Source organism: Bos javanicus, chromosome 16 (genome assembly GCF_032452875.1).
Source record: "Bos javanicus breed banteng chromosome 16, ARS-OSU_banteng_1.0, whole genome shotgun sequence".
Classification (NCBI taxonomy): domain Eukaryota; kingdom Metazoa; phylum Chordata; class Mammalia; order Artiodactyla; family Bovidae; genus Bos; species Bos javanicus.
In genome coordinates this window covers 37,930,499-37,955,648 of record NC_083883.1, presented here as the reverse complement: position 1 = coordinate 37,955,648, position 25,150 = coordinate 37,930,499, and the positions used below count along the sequence as shown (strand labels likewise).

The window sequence follows — 25,150 nt, the reverse complement described above, 5'->3', positions numbered from 1 at the left end:
CCCAGGCTGCCACATAATATTGAGCAGAGTTGCCTGTGCTATACAGTAGGTCTTTGTTGGTTATCCATTTTAAATATAGCAGTGTGTACATGTAGAATTAACTTTAAAACATATGAGACCATGTCTCTCTGCTGCACAAAGCTCAGTGATTTTCCATTTCACTTAGAAGAAAATCCAAAGTCCCTACCATGGCCCATAGGGGGTGACCCTAACTTTTCTCACTCTGGCCACACTGATGGTCTGTTCTTTGGATACATCAAGCTCACTCCTGCCTCAGGACTCTGAACTTGCCTCAGGGCCACAGAATGGTCAGTTCTGCTCCCTGACTTCATTTAGGTCTCTGAGGTCTCCCATCGCAGAGAGATCTGAAGTAGCCAGTCGCCTTCTCTCACCTCACCCTTTCTTGACCCAAGATGGCAGTCTCTCCAGGAATGACAGTGAATCAGAATGGGGTGGACATGATCAGAACTATTTCTTCTATTTCCTTAACTGGCTTTGGGCCCAAGCCAGGTATTTCCACCTTCCTTTCCTTATCTGCCTGCATGGAATACAAAGGTAATGAGCTGGGAAAGCCTTCTAGATTGAAGATAAGCTCATCAACCTCAAGACTGAGAGGAATGACAGCAATCACCTGTGGGGTTTTCTGCATGTTTTTCTTGCTTAGCAGCTCTGTCTTGCTGCTGCTGCTGCTAAGTTGCTTCAGTCATGTCCGACTCTGTGCGACCCCATAGACGGCAGCCCACCAGGCTCCCCCGTCCCCGGGATTCTCCAGGCAAGAACACTGGAGTGGGTTGCCATTTTCTTCTCCAATGCATGAAAGAGAAAAGTGAAAGGGAAGTCGCTCAGTCGTATCCGACTCTTCGTGACCCCATGGACTGCAGCCTACCAGGCTCCTCCATCCATGGGATTTTTCAGGCAAGAGTACTGGAGTAGGGTGCCATTGCCTTCTCCGAGCAGCTCTGTCTTAGTAATCCTGAATACAGACATATTTTAAATCCTTGTTTTCATAGGACTTCTTGGGCCTACTTTGTATGCTGAAGTTGGAGACATCATGAAAGTTCATTTTAAGAATAAAGCACACAAGCCCTTAAGCATCCATGCTCAAGGAATTAAGTACAGTAAATTCTCAGAAGGTAAGAGGAATTTAACATCATATCCCTCTGACATGGGAAAATGTACAACTCTTTTACCACCAGTGTCAAACATTTTGAACCATATTGTTAATTAAGTTAAGAGAAATCTCCTTTCCTATAACTGGTAATAATAAAAATTGTGCCTTTGTAGATTTCAGAGGAGAAAGTGAAAACCTTCTGGAGTCATCTAGACCTCAGTTTTTTTGCTATGTTCTTGTTTTTGAATAGTTGGATGGGCAGGTTATCTAATCTTTATGAACTCCAATATGTTCCTCTGCAAAATGAGAATAATAATATTGCAAGATGGGTTAAGGCAGGGGTTCAAAAACTTTTTTGTGAAGAGCCAGTAAATACTTTGGGCTTTGAGAGTCATAGAATCTATCTTGCAAATACTCAAATCTACCATTTAGTACAAAAGCAGCCACAGACAATATGTAAATGGATGCTCATGGCTGTGTCCCAGTAAAATTTTATTTACAAAAAACAGGCAGCTGGCTGGATTTGGTCCATGAGCCATAGTTTGAAACAGTGACATAGGACTAGTCAAACACAGGGCTACCCTGGCACATAGGTGGCATCTAATAAGTGATATTCAGTGGTGATGATGGTAATAGATGTAGTATTGAAATTTTGGACATACTGAAGTGGTTAAGAACATAAACTTTAAAAGCATACTTAGGTTCGAATTCCAGCTTTACAATTTCTGATTCTATGAGTATAGCATCTCTGAGCTTCAGTTTTCTCATCTATAAAATTGGAATAGTTATACCTATTCCATAAGATAGCTTTGAGGAACAAATGAGATCATTTAGGTAATGTACTAAATATGGTTCCCTGGAACCTGGTAAGTCCCCAGTAAATGGTGACAGTGATGGTGAAGATCATGGATATGGTGGAGATTAAAGGGACCACATCAGCTACAGAATGGTAAGTACCTATTGTTGATATTATTCTGATTATTTCCATTACGCTGATGTTCAGACCACAATAAGCAGAGTAGAGTTCTGTTAGCGACTGATTTAAGAAAATTACCCATACTACAATAGATGTTCGTATAACACCATTTAAAAATAAATTTTAACTTTTCATGATTCACAATTCTTTTCCCCATGTATGCCAGCCATTATACCTTTGAAGAGAAGAACTAAGTAGGAGAGTGGTTTACAATGTAGGTCTGGAACTAGATACCCCATACAAATTTTGGCTCAGACATTTATTAGCTGGGTGACTTTTGGCAAGTAACTCTACCTCTTGGTGCCTCGTCTTTCTCATCTGTAAAATGGGGATTGTAATCATATCTATCTCATATAGGTTTGTGGTCAAGAAATATCAGAACAATGCCTTGCATATTCTCCAGGCAAGAATTCTGAGTGGATTGCCATGCGCTCCTCCAGGGGACCTTCCCCACCCAGGGGCTGGACATTGGCACGCAGGTTCTTTACCACTGGCGTCACCTGGGAAAGTGAAATAAAGTGAAGTTGCTCAGTCCTGTCCAGCTCTTTGAGAACCCATGGACTGTAGGTTGCCAGAGTCCTCCATCTATGGGATTTTCCAGGCAAGAATACTGGAGTGGGTTGCCATTTCCTTCTCCAGGCCACCTGGGAAGCCCTGTATATAAAATAAGCACTTGATAAATATTAACAAATAATAAGCACTTGATAATTTTATGATGATAAAAGTAATTCAATTAAAATGTCTTTAAATTATAATGTTATAATGTCAATTTTATCTAGATTAAAAATGTTATTTGAAATATGTTCAAATAATTTAATATTTACCTGACAGTATATGGTTAGAGGGCTTCCCTGGTGACTCAGAGGGTAAAGAATCTGCCCGCAATGCTGGGGACCTGGTTTGATCCCTGGGTCAGAAAGATCCCCTGGAGAAGGGATAGGCTACCAACTCCAGTATTCTTGGGCTTCCCTGGTGACTCAGATGGCAAAGAATCTGCCTGCAATGTGCAAGACCTGGGTTCAATCCCTGGGTTGGGAAGATCCTCTGGAAGAGGGCATGGAAATTCACTCCAGTATTCTTGCCTGGATAATCTCCATGGACAGAGGAGCCGGGCAGGCTACAGTCTGTGGGGTCACAAAGAGTCAGACAGGACTGAGTGACTAAGCACACAGCACATATGGATTAGAAAGTGACTTTTTATTTATTATTTCCTATGTAAATTGCTATCAAACTCATCCTGACAACTCATGACTGATAATGTCAATGAACTAACCTCCCCAGGACCATTAGCATTATCACTTCATCTTTGGCTTGAGGAAAAACAATGAAGCATTAACTGAAATTTCAGGCATCTTGCCACTTTGCAAAACTCTGGGTGAGGTAGCATGTAATGGCATAATGACATAGTGAAGAAGAATTTCAACTACTTATAAGTATTCCAGATGACTGCATCAGGAATTCGGCAATGCCATGCACAAGGGGAGAACCCTCAAAAGGTTCCTGCTGCTGCTACTGCTGCTAAGTCGCTTCAGTTGTGTCCGACTCTGTGCGACCCCACAGAGGGCAGCCCACCAGGCTCCCCCATCCCTGGGATTCTCCAGGCAAGAACACTGGAGTGGGTTGCCATTTCCTTCTCCAATGCATGAAAGTGAAAAGTGAAAGTGAAGATGCTCAGTCGTATCCAACTCTTAGCAACCCCATGGACTGCAGCCTACCAGGCTCCTCTGTCCATGGGATTTTCCAGGCAAGAGTGCTGGAGTGGGTTGCCATTGCCTTCTCCAAAAGGTTCCAGGCAGGTTCTATTTCAGATGTTGGAGGAGTTAAGTGTTACAGACTTTGTACTCCACTTAAGCTGTTTGCACAGAGAATGAACCTTGCAACATTATCCCTCTTCCTTTACTGTTTACTTGTCCCTGCACTCCCCTCCTGCCAGAATAATTTATGAGCAGTTGTTTTAAAATGTTCCCACCACTTCCACTGGTCACTTGGTTATTGCCCCTGGTTTCATGAATCTGAGAAAGGTAAACACAGATTAATGGACAAAGTCCAATTTTATCTTGGAGATGAGATACAAATCTAGTGAACAGACTAAAAGATTGATCTGTCCTTTGTGGTGAAAAATAAAAAGGCAAGCCTTCTATTCATTTTATTGTGTCCTCTGTTAGAATAAAACATCTCCTTTTTCATGTCTGACACTTACCCTATGTCTTATAGCCTCCTTCTATGGTTTGTACTATTTTTTCAGGAGTGGAAATAAATTAACCATATGCTGAGTCAACTACAAGAGAATCCAGATTCCCTTATCTCAGAGGTAGATACTTGAGAGATGAATGGTTGGGAGGTTGAAACAATATAAAGGCTTAAGAGAAGACTCAAACAGTCTTTGTGGCTGCTTGGGCTAACCAGTGAATGACCCAACCTAGACAGCAATCTTCTTTATCTGGAAATTAATCCTTGAGCCCCACCAAAGATTTGGAGACCTACTGACATCAGCTAGAAGAAAAAGATAGCCATGGAAAGAATTCTGGCTTTAGAGCCAGAATGACCCCTGGATTTGAACCCTAAATTTGACTAGGCAATTGACTTTATCACTAAGCCTCAGTTTTATTTCTATAAAATGAGGTAGCAATTCCTCCCAACTAAAGTTATTGCAAGGATTAGTCACAGTATATGTCAAGTTTTTGGCACATAGTACTCATCATTTTATTTCTACGCAAATGAAATAAAATTCTACAATAGAATTCAGATGACAAAAGGAACTAAAATTGCACAGAAAACTTCAGTTATCCAGAGTACATAAGGAATGAATTGTTTTGAGTAATAACATTTTCCAGATAGTTTGAGGTTTACTTTAAGTGTTAAGATACTTTTTAAAATCACTTTGGATAGAACTCTTTCTAAATGTTATACTTTCCCAGACTTTTTAAAAACAGAAGATGAGGAGTAAAATTCTAATCCCTTCCTAAACCATTACTTACAATCTACTATGAGATTTTACAAATATTCACAAATGTTAGAATTGTGTGTAGTCTAAGAGTAAACAGACTCGAAATGAAGATCTACGTTGTCTATGGTGAATGAAAGTCACTCAGTTGTATCTGACTCTTTGGCACCCCATGGACTGTACAGTCCATGGAATTCTCCAGGCCAGAATACTGGAGTGGGTAGCCTTTCCCTTCTCCAGGGGATCCTCCCAACCCAGGGATCGAACCCAGGTCTCCCACATTGTAGGCGGATTCTTTACCAGCTGAGCCACAAGGGAAGCCCATTATCTATGGTATTGTCATAGATAAAGACCCTGAGCTTTCATTCATGGATTTTGTTACATTTATTTTGGTTGTCCAGGAACTTTGTTGCTTTTTTAAATTCTAGACTATGCTTTAGTTAGGAGATGACTGGAAATATGAGTCCAGGTCAGGAAAGACGTTACTGTACGCCAAGTTGTAGCATGGTGTTTTCAACTTACTTCCAGTTGCACGCCCTCCACAGGTGTACAATGTTACGTAGGGCAAGGATGGGCAGCTCTTTTGACAGGACAAATTGTGATTTATAAAAATACTTACAAGAACATTTCTTTTAGAAATGCATTTGATAGGAATATGTTTTTAAACTAGTAAATAAAATATTAATATCTGCAACTGTACCTGATTTTAAACTTTTTATCACTAAAAGAATTTCAATCTGAGGCTAAAATATCAGAAACTCTGTAGCTAGTACGTGCTGAACCGTTTGATCACAGTGCTACACGCTTGAGCAAATTTTGTTGTCCAGTAAGATTTCTGAAGCTGTTTCAGACAGTTCCCTTTAACAGTTTGTTTCTGAGGGAATATTAATATTATTCTTTGACTTGAAAGTGAAAGTGAAGTCGCTCAGTCGTGTCTGACTCTTCGCAACCCCAAGGACTGTAGCCTGCCAGCCTCCTCTGTCCATGGGATTCTCCAGGCAAGAATACTGGAGTGAGTTGCCCTTTCTTTCTCCAGGGGAACTTCGCAACCCAGGGATCGAACCCAGGTCTCCCGCACTGTAGGCAGACGCTTTACCGTCTGAGCCACAAGGGAAGCCTTTGACTTATATTCTTTGACTTATATTCTCACAATTTAAATGTGGGAGTTGCACTGTGAATACTACACAACAAAATGAGTTCTATAATATTCAGCTATCTGCTGGTAAGCTAATTCCCCAAATAATACATAAACAAGTAAATAACTTTTCCACCAGAAATTGTTCTTTGCATCTAAGTGTTGCCAAATTCTCTATGTGAAAACTTAGTCCTCTCAATTTTTCCAAAACATTCCAATGCTTGACATCATGCAGTCAATTACATTTTCCACTTTGCTCTGGATATTTTGGCCTCCTACAGATGCTTCTTTGAGTATATAGTAAATATCTGAAACAAATTGTAAGGGCTAATATATTGATAATAATTCTCATAAGTCTAAAAAATGTGACAAGTGTGCAAGTCTTTCTTCTTCAAAAGCCTTGCAGGCCCTGAGCAATGAAACTAGGCTCTTTACACAACATCAGCACTCGAATTTGCTCAGTGCCTAAGTTATAGTCTCTAAAAAAATGTTCTGAATATTTAAGGGCACACCAGACAGTTCACTGAGTTTATTAAATGGAGAGGAAAAGCTCCTTAGTGGGTGACCAAAGTGGCCCTTTATGTAACTTCACTTTTCCAAAGCTTGTACGCACTATTTTACATTTGGAAAAAAAACCCTGAGAATCTCTGGGCAAATAATTAGTTCATCATGACAAGTGTAATCACAAAGCTGACTATAGACAGAGCAGGAAATGAACAGAATTGAGAACTATAAAATAAAAGGTCACCCTTGTGTAAAGAATTTATTCTAGCAGGAAGCTGAACAAGGACTTTTTGTCCTCTAGCCTAATAGTCTTTGCTGGATAGTTCTCCTCCTTTTGGTTAAGAGTTTTAAACTTTTTATTTTGATTACAAAGTCAGATTTGCAAAAAATATATTTCATAAATGCTTCCTTTATATAGCCATTTCTATTTCATATGTCATGTTATATACCTTACAAAAATCAAAGATACAACTTGCTTGTTTTATTCTAGATGAAAAGTAAAATAAAATACTTTAAAGTGAAAAGAATTAAAGCAGTGAAAAATTATCCCCAAACTATCACATTAGTAATCCTCACTCAGTTTAATTACAGGATCTATTCCTATATGCAGATTTGTTTCAAGATGCCCATATTTCACCTTGTAATTTTTCATTTAGTTACTTGAAATTTATCCTGTGTTTAACTAACAAGTGAATCTGAAATTTTCAGTAATTTACTCTGGTCAACAAGGCAGACATTAAAAACCACCATGTGTTCAAATAAACTTAGATATGAAACCCTGACCATTTTTTGTTGTTGTTGTTCTTTTCTTTTTTTTAATTTAATATTATTCTTAAACTTTACAATATTGTGTTAGTTTTAAGTTTGATATTGTTGGATAATCAGTTATACTGCTCTATCTAGCATGTGTTGGAACTTCTTCAGTGATTCTTATATAATTATATGATTGGTCTCATTAGAGATGAACTGATCTGATCATGGTGTTCTGATCATGGCTTCTCCATTGAAGTGGCCCTAGAAGAAACCTAGAAATGAAATCCAACACAATCAGGGCACTTGCTTGTAGTCTGCTATTAACTAAGCTGTGAGCTCCCTCAGGGTCTCAAGCTATCTTCTTTATATTTGTGCCCTGGCACCTAACCCAGAGCCTGGGACATAGATGATTGTGATAACAATCATCACTGAACTAAACTGAGAAACTGAGGACCAGATTAGAAAGTAACGACTACATGTTATTTTCTGCTTGCTCTGAAACTTACTAAATTTGCTGTGATTAATATATTAAGAGACTTTAAGAACACAAGATAAATTGTATCAGAAGTATGAAGTTCATTTCTTCAAAAACGGAAGAGGCAATGTCAATTTTAAAAATGCCTAGGAGTGGGATGAGAGGCTCAAGAGGGAGAGCATATATGTATAATTATGACTGATTCACATACAGCAGCATCCAACACAATATTGTAAAGCAGTTATCCTCCAATTAAAAAAAAAAAAAAACAGCTGAGAAAGGACATAACCAAAATACGAAAATATTAGCACAGGTTGCCATAACACTGGTTAAGTGCCAGATATTTTGCATGTATTTTTCAGTCCTCAGAACCCATAAACAATGAACTATCACTGCAAGAAAATGATTACATTGTCTTAAGTTATGAATGAGAACACTGAGGCTGCAATTTCCCCAAATTCAGACAGCAAGTGGTGCAACCAAGAAATTTCAAGTCTAGCTCCTAAACTCATGTATTTTCTCCCATAACCTAGCAGGGAGATGATACCATTAATCATATAATTTCACAAGTATTTTAATTATAGTATCATCAATTTTAATTAAGTATTTGTGAAATTATATATATCAGATATCATGGAATGAATAAGCTGAAATATAGGTTGATATCTGAAGTTTGAACATATGTTTATCCAGAGAAAGGAAGGAAAAACTTCAAAAGTTCTCTCTCACCCTACAAAGAATATCACATTTTATCCTTTTGAGAGCTTATGAATGCCATTTTCTACTAGAGAAATTCATACAGTAGAATCACAGTTGGAACAGTGGAAGCATTATGTCCAGAAACTTCATTTTTTCACCTCATGAAGTCACAAAGCATTAAGCATTGAATAAGGGTCATCATGCTTGATTCAACATAGCGTCAGTCAACAACTTGCCATGCAAATTCCGGTCAATAGACAAGGTTTGACCTGAGATGGCAAATCTCCTTATCAGTCCTGGTTGTGCTCTGTTACCAAAGCTGTTTTGCAACTTTCCAGAGGTAGTTCATTGTGTTTATTAGTAGAGACTCTTCCCCATAAACTCTTTTTTTCTTTTGGGTTTAGGCTGGAATAATATGATTATTCACAGGAAGCTATTTCAGCTTTTAACATTTCTCAGCTCTTGATAATTTTAACACTCACATCCTTTTTATCAACAGAATGTAAGTTCAACCTATTAAATATTGGTTATCAGTGTCAAAAGGATATCCTCTGTGGGGGCGGGGAAGATACAAGAGTCCTATGTTAAGCTTTTCACTAGCACAAGGGTCACAAACATAGATGCCAACAGCAGCCAGGAAGGAAATTCAATGAAAATCTGAGTCCAGTAGAGACTGGTGATCAGATAGCCAGTGTCCAACTGCAGGGGGCAGCCAGGACTCAGATCCAGCCAAATTCTATGCAGAAATTTGGCCCAGTGTCACCTTGATCTCTAGCTTTTATTTGTTGTTGTTATCCCTTCTCCAGGGATCTTCCCAACCCAGGGATAAAACTCAGGTCTCCCACATTGCAGGTGGATTCTTTACTGGCTGAGCCACCAGGGAAGCCCAAGAATACTGGAATGGGAATCCTATCCCTTCTCCAGTGGATCTTCCTGACCCATGAATCAAACTGGGGTCTTCTGCATTGCAGGTGGATTCTTTACCAGCTGAGCTACCAGGAAGTGTATATTCTTTAACACAAACAAGCAATCCAGATTCTTACACAGTATCTCCATATAGTTAAAGTTGATATCTGATTTGGTTTAACACCACGCAATTCTAACAGATATACACATGAGCTTAGACTTGATGATCTTGCTTCTAGCCCATAGGAACCTTAAATCTTAAGAGTTCAATACGTTCATTGAGCACCTTCTCCATGCCAGGTACTGTAAAAGCATCAGAGATACTAAAAGAAGTATAATCCAGCACCTGTCTTTGAATTGTTCATATTCTAGTGATAGAAATGTGCATGGTACAGTTAATTATTATCTAGCAGGAAGAAATTAATCATATAATTATACACATATTTAATTATAAATTGTGATGAGTGCTATAAAAGAAAAAAAAAGACACAGTATAATCAGAAATCAAGGAAGAAGCAAGCTTACATTTAAGCTGACATCTGAAGGATGAGCACACATTTACCCAAAGAAAGAAAGGGAGGAAGAACATTCTAGGCAAAGGAAATAATATCTGCAAAGATCCTGAGCTTGGCCACAATTTGGCATGTCTGGGAAACTAAAAGACCAGTCACATGGTCCAAGTGTGACTGATACGCAGTGAACAAGGAGAAAAGTCACACATGTTGAGAATGGAGAGAAAAAAGGGCTAGATGATAAATGGACCTGTGGTTGCTGTTAGGGATTTTGAGAAATAAGAGGTCACTGTCAGGATTTTAAGCAGGAACATGGCAAAGAAAGATCTGCGGTTTTAAGGGATCCTTCTGTCTACAGGCTGGGAAATAGATTGTGGGGTTCCTCTTATGCCAGAATCCCAATGACCAGTTAACAGGCTAGTTCTCAAGTCTAGACTTGTCCTACAGTGATGGCTGTAGAGAGACACAGAGAAGAGTGCAAACTTGGAGTATATTTTAGAGATAGTACATTGCTATGGATTATAAAATATGGACAACATAGAGGTATAAAGGGAGATGATACTGGGTAGGCGGACTGGGTAAACTGATGAATGATTTCAGCAGCCATAGCAACACATTTAGTCTTTATCCTGTGGATAAGACAAAACCCTTTAAAGTTTGATGGAATGAGTTGATACAGTTGGATTTGTGTTGAGCTTATAGTAACTGATTCAGTTTCCTGTCTTCAATAGACTTTATGGTCCATCCACAACTAGTCTTTTTTTTTCCCCCTATGACATAAGCTTAATCATCAACAATAAACTGGAGGCTTCTGAGGGTATTAAAGTATATCTTTATTTCTTATCTCTAAGGCAAATGAAATCGTGACTATAATATTATTTCATTTGGTTGCATTGTCTTTCATACACTGAATGGTGTCCTGTGGAGAGCGGGTCAGTAAATCTAGATATAACTACTCAGCTCTTCTGTCTTATGATTTCCATGCTTAGAACCTCATGTGGTACAGCAGTACATGCTCCTGCAGCAGCTGAATGTCCCACTGCTGATGAGTGCAGATGCTGTTTGCCACACCCATCTGGAGAGCCCAAATATATGCTGATACCATGCCAATTCACACGAGTGTTTCTGAGTGGAATATATTTTCCTGATGATGTGCAGTTAAACAAGGGGAGCTGATACTAAGATAACATAAAATATTTCTTATAGAAATGCAGCATCTCAGACTCCAGTTCCTGGACACGAGGGAACAGATTTATCCTTTTGCTTAACAGACAGGTAGGCAAAACAGATGAAAGAACAGTTTTCAGATATTGAACAAGAGACACTGTGAGAGAATGGTCCACAAGAGAATGAGATGGCCCTCTGCCTGGAGACAGTCTCCAGGGCATAGCACAATGAGGGTGAAATGAAATAGAGCCCAGCATTCTCTGTGAATTGAAGAAACAAACTTTACTTGATTTAGACTTTATAGTGATTGGAACTTATGATTTGTAGTGCAGAGTACTAGAGAGAATGGTGTAGACACAGAGAAAGTACTCGTGAGAATCCAGTGAACGGTCCTCTCAAGTCTTCAGCTATTACACTAATATGCACAAGAGGAAAATATTAAGGGTAAGGAAAATATTACTAAAGAGAAAAAAACAGAACAATCCCTAGACCACACACAGGATCAGGAATAGTGTATGTTCCCACTATCAAAAGTAAAAAGACTTCCTAATAAATGGGTATTGGGTAGAATCACCAGCGGGAACAGAAATTGGACAATGGACTGGAAAAGGTCAGTTTTCATTCCAATCCCAAAGAAAGGCAAGGCCAAGAATGCTCAAACTACTGCACAATTGCACTCATTTCACATGCTAGTAAAGTAATGCTCAAAATTCTCCAAGCCAGACTTCAACAGTACAGGAATCATGAACTTCCAGATGTTCAAGCTGGTTTTAGAAAAGGCAGAGGAACCAGAGATCAAATTGCCAACATCCACTGGATTATCGAAAAAGCAAGAGAGTTCCAGAAAAACATCTTTTTCTGCTTTATTGACTATGCCAAAGCCTTTGACTGTGTGGATCACAATAAACTGTGGACAATTCTGAAAGAGATGGGAATACCAGACCACCTGATCTGCCTCTTGAGAAATTTGTATGCAGGTCAGAAAGCAACAGTTAGAACTGGACATGGAACAACAGACTGGTTCCAAATAGGAAAAGGAGTACGGCAAGGCTGTATATTGTCACCCTGCTTATTTGACTTATATGCAGAGTACATCTAGAGAAACGCTGGGCTGGAAGAAGTACAAGCTGGAATCAAGATTGCCAGGAGAAATATCAATAACCTCAGATATGCAGATGACACCACCCTTATGGCAGAAAGCAAAGAACTAAAGAGCCTCTTGATGAAAGTGAAAGAGGAGAGTGAAAAAGTTGGCTTAAAGCTCAACCTTCAGAAAGCTAGGAGCATGGCATCTAGTCCCATCCCTTCATTGCAAATAGATGGGGAAACAATGGAAACAGTGACAGACTTTATTTTGGGGGGCTCCAAAAATCACTGCAGATGGTGACTGCAGCCATGAAATTAAAACACGCTAACTCCTTGGAAGAAAAGTTATGACCAACCTCAGATCAGATCAGTCGCTCAGTCGTGTCCGACTCTTTGCGACCCCATGAATCGCAGCATGCCAGGCCTCCCTGTCCATCACCAACTCCCAGATTTCCTCAGACTCACGTCCATCGAGTCAGTGATGCCATCCAGCCGTCTCATCCTCTGTTGTCTGCTTCTCCTCCTGCCCCCAATCCCTCCCAGCATCAGAGTCCTTTCCAATGAGTCAACTCTTCGCATGAGGTGGCCAAAGTACTGGAGTTTCAGCTTTAGCATCATTCCTTCCAAAGAAATCCCAGGGCTGATCTCCTTCAGAATGGACTGGTGGGATCTCCTTACAGTCCAAGGGACTCTCAAGAGTCTTCTCCAACAACACAGTTTAAAAGCATTAATTCTTCGGCACTCAGCCTTCTTCACAGTCCAACTCTCACATCCATACACGACCACAGGAAAAACCATAGCCTTGACTAGACGAACCTTTGTTGGCAAAGTAATGTCTCTGCTTTTGAATATGCTGTCTAGGTTGGTCATAACTTTCCTTCCAAGGAGTAAGCGTCTTTTAATTTCATGGCTGCAGTCACCATCTGCAGTGATTTTGGAACTCAAGAAAATAAAGTCTGACACTGTTTCCACTGTTTCCCCATCTATTTCCCATGAAGAGATGGGACCGGATGCCATGATCTTCGTTTTCTGAATGTTGAGCTTTAAGCCCACTTTTTCACTCTCCACTTTCACTTTCATCAAGAGGCTTTTGAGTTCCTCTTCACTTTCTGCCATAAGGGTGGTGTCATCTGCATCTCTGAGGTTATTGATATTTATCACAGCAATCTTGATACCAGCTTGTGTTTCTTCCAGCCCAGCGTTTCTCATGATGTACTCTGCATGTAAGTTAAATAAACAGGGTGACAATATACAGCCTTGACGAACTCCTTTTCCTATTTGGAACCAGTCTGTTGTTCCATGTCCAGTTCTAACTGCTGCTTCCTGACCTGGATACAGGTTTCTCAAGAGGCAGATCAAGTGGTCTGGTATTCCCATCTCTTTCAGAATTTCCCACAATTTATTGTGATCCACACAGTCAAAGGCTTTGGCATAGTCAATAAAGCAGAAATAGATGTTTTTCTGGAACTCTCTTGCTTTTTCCATGATCCAGCGGATGTTGGCAATTTGATCTCTGGTTCCTCTGCCTTTCCTAAAACCAGCTTGAACATCAGGAAGTTCACAGTTCACATATTGCTGAAGCCTGGCTTGGAGAATTTTGAGCATTACTTTACTAGCGTGTGAGATGAGTGCAATTGTGTGGTAGTTTGAGCATTCTTTGGTATTGCTTTTCTTTGGGATTGGAATGAAAACTGACCTTTTCCAGTCCTGTGGCCACTGCTGAGTTTTCCAAATTTGCTGGCATATTGAGTGCAGCACGTTCACAGCATCATCTTTCAGGATTTGGAATAGCTCAACTGGAATTCTATCACCTCCACTAGCTTTGTTCATAGTGATGCTTTCTAAGGCCCACTTGACTTCACATTCCAAGATGTCTGGCTCTAGGTGAGTGATCACACCATCATGATTATCAGGGTCATGAAGATCTTTTTTGTACAGTTCTTCTGTGTATTCTTGCCACCTCTTCTTAATATCTACTGCTTCTGTTAGGTCCATACCATTTCTGTCCTTTATCAAGCCCATCTTTGCATGAAATGTTCCCTTGGTATCTCTGATTTTCTTGAAGAGATCTCTAGTCTTTCCCATTCTGTTGTTTTCCTCTATTTCTTTGCATTGATCACTGAAGAAGGCTTTTTTTTATCTCTTCTTGCTATTCCTTGGAACTCTGCATTCAGATGTTTATATCTTTCCTTTTCTCCTTTGTTTTTCGCTTCTCTTCTTTTCACAGCTATTTGTAAGGCCTCCCCAGACAGCCATTTTGCTTTTTTGCATTTCTTTTCCATGGGGATGGTCTTGATCCCTGTCTCATGTACAATGTCACAAACCTCATTCCATAGCTCATCAGGCACTCTATCTATCAGATCTAGGCCCTTAAATCTATTTCTCACTTCCACTGCATAATCATAAGAGATTTGATTTAGGTCATACCTGAATGGTCTAGTGGTTTTCCCTACTTTCTTCAATTTAAGTTTGAATTTGGCAATAAGGAGTTCATGGTCTGAGCCACAGTCAGCTCCTGGTCTTGTTTTGCTGACTGTATAGAGCTTCTCCATCTTTGGCTGCAAAGAATATAATCAATCTGATTTCAGTGTTGACTATCTGTGATGAAAACCATAATCTTACAAATTCAGGGAGGTTGACAAAAGCAAGAAGAAATATAAATAAAAGCACAAGGCATATCATAATCAAATGAAAACCAGTGATGAAGAAAAAATGTTCAAAATAGAGGGAAAATGTCATGGATGGACAAAAATAGAATCGTAGCACATATCATTAGAAACAATGCAAGCCAGAAGATAGTTGTATGTGTGCCACTCAGTCATGCCTGACTCTGCAACCCCATGGACTGTAGCCTGCCAGACTCCTCTGTCCATGGAGTTTTCCTGGCAAGGATACTGGAATGGGTTGCCATTTCCTTCTTCAGGGGATCTTCCTAACCCAGGGATCCAACTGGAGTCTCCCACATTGTAGGCAGATTCTTTACCATCTGAGCCACCAGGGAAGACAGAGATATCTTTAAAGTACTGGATAAGGGCTGATGGGGATGGTCTGTCCACTTGGTGTTCTATACCAAGTAAAAATATCCTTTAAAATGAAGGCAACATAAAGACTGTTTTAGACAAAGAAAGCAGAAACAATTTCTCATTAGCAAACCAGAGGAAAAAAAAGTTAAAGGAAGTGCTTTAGTCAGAAAAAGGTTGTATCAGAGAGATTCTTGGAGGCACAAGAAGGAATAAAAGTTCCAGAAATGGATAAGTATAGAGAAAATTTTTTCTTGTTTTTAATTGATAATTGATTATCTAAATTTGAGCAAAGAATAATGACAATTTATTATGGGGTATATTATATATGTAGAAGTGAAATGGAGGTGACAAGCAGCACAAGGCTGGGAGGACAAAAATGGAAATATACTATTGCAAGTTTCTTGTAATGTAAGCAAAATGCTATAGTATTACTTGAAGGTAGACTATGATAAGTTGTATGCTGTGAACTGAAGGGCACTGCGAATAAAGTAAAGCTAAAAAGCCAAAAGTGGAGGTAAAAAGGAAATGTTAAAAATACTCAATTAATCCAAAAGAAAGTAGGAAAGAACAGAAAATAATGAACAAAAGCCAGATGGACAAATAGAAAACAATAGCAGGATGGTAGATTTAAACCTAAGCATATCAATAATTATATTAAAAGCAAATGGGAAGAACACTACAACTAAGAGGTAGCTTTTAAGACTGAATTGAAAGCAACACCCAACTTGATGCTGAACTCAAGAAATCCACTTTGAAAACAAAGATAGATAAAAAGTAAAGGATGGAAAGTATATCACAGTAACTAATTAAATCAAACAAAATGGATGCATTATTCCATTTACATGAGAACACAGGAAAGCAAAACATAGAGACAGAAAGCAAATCAGCAGTTGCCTGTGTGCAGAGAGTAGGGGAAGGTATTGACTACAAATGTACATGGAAACTTCTTGGGGTGATGGAATTGTTCCGGACCTCCATAGTGATGGTAGCTATAGAACTGTACATATTTATCCAAATTTAGCAAATATTGTACTTAAAATTGGTGAATTGCATTGTTTGTCATTTATATCTCAGTAAAGATGATGAAAGGGTGAGGGAGAGAGAGAAGGGGGGAGGAATAAAGAGGAGAAGAAAAGGAACAGGAAAGGGGGAGGGGAAGAAAAGAAATTAACCATTTGTTTTCCCAGTCATTTCAGTTACAGTAGTTTCCACTGGCCTTTTGCTCCATCATGTTAAACATTTTAGCCCTTTTCTCTGATCCTTAATTTCTACTCATATTTACACTCTAATGGTCTTACCTTCCACCTTAGGGAATTTATTGACTGTTTTACTAAACAAAGATAACTGAATCCCAAAGAGAAATTCTGGTACCAGTCGATGATGTGAAACTCTTACCTAATTAAATGAGGAATTCCTCAGAAGAAACTGCTCTTCCCTCTTGCTGTCGAACATCGACCTCTGCCCTTCCTGTCCTCACTTGCTCCATCTCTAGCCACATCTTCCTTTTGTTGCTGAAAACGCCACCCAACCCTCTGCTCTGCTTTTACTCTTGAGCATCACAGTTTCCTTTCTTCAAAAAGGAAGACCATTTCTATATCCTCCCCCATTTCCCACCAGTATGGAAAGCTGAACACATGAAGGTCTTACTGGTGGGCCTTCTAGGTACACAAAGGACTGAAGTAAAGCATGTAAACTTCAGAGGGTAGATACATTTCATAATCACAAGAACAACTTGACTGCTAGACTCTGAGACTCTGGGGAAAGAATTGCGATAATCAGATGGTAGAGATGTGATAAAGGGCTCAGAGTGGCATCAATCGGAAAGAAGACATGAAACAGAGTGAAACAGTATATAAGTAGATGTGAATGTACTTAGAACCCATGCTAACAGGTGACTGAATATTCTTACTTATGGACTGGGAGAAAATATTTGCAAAAATATATGCAATCTCCAAAATGTATAGACAGCTCATACAACTCAATGACAAAAAAAAAAAAAAAAAGTCAAAAAATTGGGCAGACCTAAACAGACAGTTTCCCAAAGAAAATGTACAAGTGGCCAACAGGTACATGAAAAGGTGCTCAACATCACTCATTATCAGAGAAATGCAAATCAAAACTACAATGAGCTATCACCTCACCCAGGTCAAAGTGGCCATTATCAAAAAGTTTATAACTAACAAATGCTAGAGAGGGTTTAGAGAAAAGGGAACCCACTTACACTGTTGGTGGAAGTGTAGACTGGTGCAGCCACTATGAAACACAGAACAAAGGTTCCTCAGAAAACTAAAAATAGAGTTGCCATATGATACAGCAATCCTATTTTGGACATACATCCAGATAAAACTCTAATTTGAAAAGATACATGTACCTTAATATTCATAGAGGCACTATTTGCAATACCCAAGCCATGGAAGCAATCTAACTGTCCACTGACAGAGTGGATAAAGATGTGGTATATGTACATCTATCTATCTATACATACATACAATGGAATACTCAGTTCAGCTCAGTTCAGTCACTAAGTCATGTCCGACTATTAGCAACCCCATGAATCACAGCACACCTGGCCTCCCTGTCCATCACCAACTCCCGGAGTTCACCCAAACTCATGTCCATCGAGTTGGTGATGCCATCCAGCCATCTAATCCTCTGTCGTCCCCTTCTCCTCCTGCCCCTAATCCCTCCCAGCATCTGAGTCTTTTCCAATAAGTCAACTCTTCGCATGAGGTGGCCAAAGTATTGAAGTTTCACCTTTAGCATCAGTCCTTCCAAAGTACACCCAGGGCTGATCTCCTTCAGAATGGACTGGTTGGATCTCCTTGCAGTCCAAGGGACTCTCAAGAGTCTTCTCCAACACCACAGTTCAAAAGCATCAATTGTTCAGCACTCAGCTTTCTTCACAGTCCAACTCTCATATCCATACATGACCACTGGAAAAACCACAGCCTTGACTAGACAGACCTTTGTTAGCAAAGTAATGTCTCTGCTTTTCAATATGCTGTCTAGGTTGGTCATAACTTTCCTTCCAAGGAGTAAGCATCTTTTAATTTCATGGCTGCAGTCACCATCTGCAGTGATTTTGGAGCCCCCCAAAATAAAGTCTGACACTGTTTCCACTGTTTCCCCATCTATTTCCCATGAATTGATGGGACTGGATGCCATGATCTTCGTTTTCTGAATGTTGAGCTTTAAGCCCACTTTTTCACTCTTCTCTTTCACTTTCATTAAGAGGCTTTTTTGTTCCTCTTCACTTTCTGCCATAAGGGTGGTGGCATCTGCATATCTGAGGTTATTGATATTTATCACAGCAATCTTGATTCCAGTTTGTGCTTCTTCCAGCCCAGCTTTTCTCATGATGTACTCTGCATATAAGTTAAACAAGCAGGGTGACAATATACAGCCTTGATGAACTCCTTTTCCTATTTGGAACCAGTCTGTTGTTCCATGTCCAGTTCTAACTGTTGCTTCCTGACCTGCATAAAGGTTTCTCAAGAGGCAGGTCAGGTGGTCTGGTATTCCCATCTCTTTCAGAATTGTCCACAGTTTATTGTGATCCACACAGTCAAAGGCTTTGGCATAGTCAATAAAGCAGAAATAGATGTTTTTCTGGAACTCTCTTGCTTTTTCTATGATCCAGCAGATGTTGGCAATTTGATCTCTGGTTCCTCTGCCTTTTCTAAAACCAGCTTGAACATTTGGAAGTTCATGGTTCACGTATTGCTGAAGCCTGGCTTGGAGAATTTTGAGCATTACTTTACTAGCGTGTGAGATGAGTGCAATTGTGTGGTAGTTTGAGCATTCTTTGGCATTGCCTTTCTTTGGGATTGGAATGAAAACTGACCTTTTCCAGTCCTATGGCCACTGCTGAGTTTTCCAAATTTGCTGGCATATTGAGTGCAGCACTTTCACAGCATCATCTTTGAAGATTTGAAATAGCTCAACTGGAATTCCATCACCTCCACTAGCTTTGTTCATAGTGATGCTTTCTAAGGCCCACTTGACTTCACATTCCAGAATGTCTGTTTCTAGGTGAGTGATCACACCATCATGATTATCTGGGTCATGAAGATCTTTTTTGTACAGTTCTTCTGTGTATTCTTGCCACCTCTTCTTAATATCTACTGCTTCTGTTAGGTCCATATCATATCTGTCCTTTATCAAGCCCATCTTTGCATGAAATGTTCCCTTGGTATCTCTAATTTTCTTGAAGAGATCTCTAGTCTTTCCCATTCTGTTGTTTTCCTCTATTTCTTTACATTGATCGCTGAGGAAGACCTTATCTCTGCTTGCTATTCTTTGGAACTCTGCATTCAGATGCTTATATCTTTCCTTTTCTCCTTTGCTTTTTGCTTCTCTTATTTTCACAGCTATTTGTAAGGCCTCCCCAGACAGCCATTTTGTTTTTTTGCATTTCTTTTCCATGGGGATGGTCTTGATCCCTGTCTCCTGTACAATGTCACAAACCTCCGTCCCTAGTTCATCAGGCACCCTGTCTATCAGATCTAGTTCCTTAAATCTATTTCTCACTTTCAGTGTATAATCATAAGAGATTTGATTTAGGTCATACCTGAATGGTCTAGTGGTTTTCCCTACTTTCTTCAATTTCAGTCTGAATTTGGCAATAAGGAGTTCATGATCTGAGCCACAGTCAGCTCCTGGTCTTGTTTTTGCTGACTGTATAGAGCTTCTCCATCTTTGGCTGCAAAGAACATAATCAATCTGATTTCGGTGTTGACCATCTGGTGATGTCCATGTGTAGAGTCTTCTCTTGTGTTGTTGGAAGAGGGTGTTTGCTATGACCAGTGCCTTCTCTTGGCAAAACTCTGTTAGCCTTTGCCCTGCTTCATTCTGTATTCCAAGGCCAAATTTGCCTGTTACCCCACGTGTTTCTTAACTTCCTACTTTTGCATTCCAGTCCCCTATAATGAAAAGGACATCTGTTTTGGGTGTTAGTTCTAAAAGGTCTTGTAGGTCTTCATAGAACTGTTCAACTTCAGCTTCTTCAGCGTTACTGGTTGGGGCATAGACTTGGATTACTGTGATATTGAATGGTTTGCCTTGGAAACGAACAGAGATCATTCTGTCATTTTTGAGATTGCATCCAAGTACTGCATTTTGGACTCTTATTGATCATGATGGCTACTCCATTTCTTCTAAGGGATTCCTGCCCACAGTAGTAGATACAATGGTCATCTGAGTTAAATGCACCCACTCAAGTCCATTTTAGTTCGCTGATTCACAGAATGTCAACATTCACTCTTGACATCTCCTGTTTGACCACTTCCAATTTCCCTTGATTCATGGAGCTAAAATTCCAGGTTCCTATGCAATATTGCTGTTTACAGCATTGGACCTTGCTTCTATCACCAGTCACATCCACAGCTGGGTATTGTTTTTGCTTTGGCTCCATCCCTTTGTTCTTTCTGGAGTTATTTCTCCACTGATCTCCAGTAAGTAGCATATGGAATACTACTCAGCCATAAAAAAGAATGAAATAAGGTCATCAGTAGAAACATGGATGAACCTAGAGATTATCATACTAAGTGAAGTAAGTCAAACAGAGAAAGACAAATATGATATCACTTTTAGGTGAAAATCTAAAATATGATGCAAATGAACATTTTTACAAAATAGAAACAGCCTCACAGACATATAAAACAAGCTTATGGTAACCCAAGGGGAAAGGGAGTGGGAGAACAATCAATTAGGAGTTTGGGGTTAGCAGATACAAACTACTATATATAAAATTATTATGACAACAAGGTCCTACTGTATAGCACAGATAACTATTTTTAATATCCTTAATAAACTATAATGGAAAATAATATTTAAAAAGATATACATATGTAACAGAATCATTTTTTTATTCACCAGAAACTAATATAGCATTATAAATCAACTATACTTCAATAAAAAATTTAAGGATTTTAAAAATATTGGCTGTCTTGTCAAGTATCATAGAGAAGATACAGCCCATCCTCATATTCTCTGATGATTTCCTGATCAAAGGTTACTTACTTCTTTGATTAAATTTAAACAATAATTATTTAGACACACTGGAAAATTAACTTGCTAACCTTTAAATAATGTATAGTAACATTTCTTATTCACTTCAGATCACCATAGACTCAGAGTTTTCATAATTATACAGACACAGAAGTGGATCTAAGTGAATCTTTCCACATAATGAAGGTTTACTATAGAAAGGCACAAACATCTTCATTGAAAGCTTATGGTCCTGCAGATTTAAGAGTAGTGAAAAAGTCTCAGAAACTCTTCAGATGTTCTCATGGCTTTTACTTTTCCAGGTGCGTCTTACTCTGACCACACACTCCCCATGGAGAAGATGGATGATGCTGTAGCTCCGGGCCAAGAATATACCTATGAGTGGATTATCAGTGAGGACAGTGGGCCCACCCACGATGACCCTCCATGCCTCACACACATCTATTACTCCTATGTAAATCTGGTGGAGGACTTCAACTCTGGACTGATTGGACCTCTGCTTATTTGTAAGAAAGGTAAAAAAAATTCAATGCCAACAAAGATGTTGGACTGGTAAGGAGCACTGTCATGAAATGAGGTTTGAAAGTACCTTGCGATCTTTTCATAAATTAAGAGAAGGGTGCAGAAACCAGATCATTGTTTGACACTGATGTTTGAAGGGTGGAATCTTCTCTTTCTTCAATCCTTCCTTCATCTTGGTCCTGGGAGTCTCTCCCAAGTAAATCTTTGTCTGAGAGTATGTTCTGCTGCCATGCCCATATGATCTGTAACATTTACCTCAAGGCCAAGTCTTTTTGAAAGTATACAGCAGCCTACATACTCTGCTGAGAGTCCTTGGAAAGAATTTCGAATAATATACCTGAGGTTTGGGTTGGTAATTTGGTCTATAAATACACAAAACTCTAAGTTTCTTTCTTGTAAACAAGCTGAACACTTTGGGTGGTAGATTTCAAACACACTCAATTGACTTTATAAGAAATTTCATTGGCTGGGCTTCTTAAGGAGTAAGCTTGGATTATTTTACCCCAAAGAATTTATCCCATCTTTTATTAAAATAAACAACCACAACGAATTTCACTGTGGGAAGCCATATGATGGATTCACCACCTGTCTATCCAAATACACATACCAAACCTACATAACGTTCCTAATTCATTTATTCACTACACAAATACATATTTTCATTGCCTGGTATACAGAAGATACTGTGATGACACTGAAAAAGATTTTCAACTTATAAAAGTCTCTTATTTCATTTTATTATCAGCTGCATTTTTTCCCCTCATGAGAATAGATTAATCTTGACCCTCTCAACCAATTCTCTATTTCTCATTACAGATACTAGCAAGATGGCTCTATTAAACTTAGAGTGTGATGCTTTTACCAGATGAGCTATGGGACCTATATATTGACTTATTGACACTGAAAGAAATGGCTACTTTAATAAAGTCTTGACAGTCATCAAATGTTTTCTCTATGTGTCAGATCAAATTTACCTTTAAAGTCCCATTCCTCAAGGCTATCAGATGTCAGAGGGAAAAGGTGATATCAGGATTTTAATAAGCATTCAATCATTATTACTTGATAGATGCTATTTTTTATAAGAATGTCTTACAGTAGATATCGGTGTGATTGGCTGCTTATCTAAAACACTGCCATCTAGGAATAGCTAGAGTCTTCTAACTTGGATGTTATTAAAACTATGTCTTTTTTCATAGGCACCCTAACCGAGGATGGAACTCAGAAAATGTTTGAGAAGCAACATGTACTGATGTTTGCTGTGTTTGATGAAAGTAAAAGCTGGAACCAGACATCATCCTTAATGTACACAGTCAATGGCTATGTGAATGGGACGATGCCAGGTAATACACAGGCTGTGTTGAAAAACTAGTTGAAGCATTGGTCCCATTGTTTCCCTAAGGCCCTAGGGAAGTTGACTATACTATTTTTTTTTTAACTTCTGATCTGAAAGGTAATGTAATCTAGTTTAGTAGTTCTCAAGATTTTATCATCCTATATAAAAACAAAAAACAACAACAAAAAACTAGCAAGTACAACAGACAAATTAGAAGCTAAGAGAATCATGTGATCTTACTAGATATCATGCTCTGAGCAGGTTTCACCTGCATTTCCAAGAAGACCTCCAGGATATCAGCTTGGTCTTCAGTGAATTGTGTGGTTCCTGCTGCACGGTGACCATACCTTCCTCCAGAGAGGAAGCCTTAGAGGACAGAATTCAAGGTCAATCCCTAGCAGGAAAGGTCAGCAGGAAGAATGCAATGAAGACATTTACAGTGAAGATGACTAGGAGACCAGGAGAAATATCCAGTATATGAAAATGCTACCAGCATTGCAAAAGACGATGAATGAGTAATATTCAATGACGTGGGATATTTTTCTCTTCATTTGTATTTCGACTCTTGTGAAAAAGCAAAATTATAACTATTGTTAAGAGAAAAAAAACTGACCCCCATCTAAACCACCTCTGCTTCTCTCTGATAGAAATGACCTAGAATCAAAGATCCTGTGGAGGAAAAATGGGAGAAGTGAACATATTACTTTATTAAACAAACTATGCTTCAAAGCACTAAGCTTCTCAGAAGCTATTTTCTGTATCTGAAAATCACAAATGGCTTCTCTTACTAAAAATGAAACTCGCTGGGAAGGCCCAGGGGGATGGTATGGGGAGGGGGGAGGGCGGAGGGTTCAGGATGGGGAGCATGTGTATATCTGAAATTAAAAAAAAGAAAAAAAAAAAATAAAGTTTTATGGTCTTGCCTTAAAAAAAAAAAAAAAAAGAGTTGAGGTCTGGATATTGCTTTTAAATTGTGTTCCCTTTCATTTGATTCCATCTTCCCAGTCAGGGCTTTATACTCACATGACTCTGGGTTTTGATTCAGAGTTTAAAAACTTTAGTTAACTGAGCACATCTGACCTCACACCTTGCTCACTTCTCTACCTTATTGTGTTTTTTTGGCAGTTAACTGTCTCAATGTACTTTCTTACAAAAATGGGTTAATCATCTATCCTGGTGCAGAGGGTACTCAAGAATGTTTTTTTACAGATAACATAGCGCATCTAGTACTATGGGCCTTAAGGGGAGTGGTCAAAAGAGAAACTGTATGTGTCCTGGCAGAGTAAATTGTCTGTGCAAATGCAGAGAAGAAGCCAAAGTAACCCATATGAAAAAAATAGCAATTAATAACTCTATGTGGGCATAGAATTTAAGAACTTATAGTTGAAAAAGAGTAGTTGGGGTTAAGAAGGGCGACATAGGGAAATGTCATTAGTAGAAACAGAAAAGTTAATGCTTGTTAAACTGCCTTATGGAGCAGTATAAATTGAAAAACTATGATAAATGCCAGCACAGATGTATATAAGGCTCAAACCAATATAAGCATTGATTTGAGATAGATAAATTCTTCCACCAAATCCTCCTACCTTCCAGCTTCTTGTTCTTACCCATGATACCAGGAAATGGTCTTGTTACAATGGTCTAAAACAGACAAGCCCTCATTCCCTCTTTGTGTGAGGGACTGAATCATGGCCCCACAATCTAATATCAAGTGATTATAGATCTGAAATTTAAAACCCAAGCCAAGGATAGAAGCCAAGGTTGGAATCTCCTGCAGAGCAGATTAGCATTTTCACGGTCACTGTGGGAGCAAAGAAGGAGCCAAACAGCTTTTGTCCTCAGTTCTCATTACTCCATCCATGAAACGCTCCCAGTGACCCAGTATAATGAGGACTTACCCGCTGCATATTAAGGAGGTCCTATAACACACAGAGTAACTCATTGCCTTGTCATTAAAATAATCAATCAGTGGGTAAAGAAACAGTGCATGCATGC

At 39.1% G+C, this 25,150-nt stretch overlaps 1 protein-coding gene across 2 annotated transcripts in view; it reads left to right on the top strand.

The window, feature by feature from the left end:
• Window positions 1–25,150, top strand: part of F5 (coagulation factor V) — an 81,373-nt gene that overhangs the window by 10,118 nt on the left and 46,105 nt on the right. For both annotated transcript variants that reach the window (XM_061382542.1, XM_061382543.1), the window contains exons 3-5: window positions 1,011–1,133; window positions 21,603–21,815; window positions 23,019–23,162. In XM_061382542.1, the coding sequence (XP_061238526.1) occupies window positions 1,011–1,133; window positions 21,603–21,815; window positions 23,019–23,162 (480 nt within the window). The remainder of the gene's footprint in view (window positions 1–1,010; window positions 1,134–21,602; window positions 21,816–23,018; window positions 23,163–25,150) is intronic.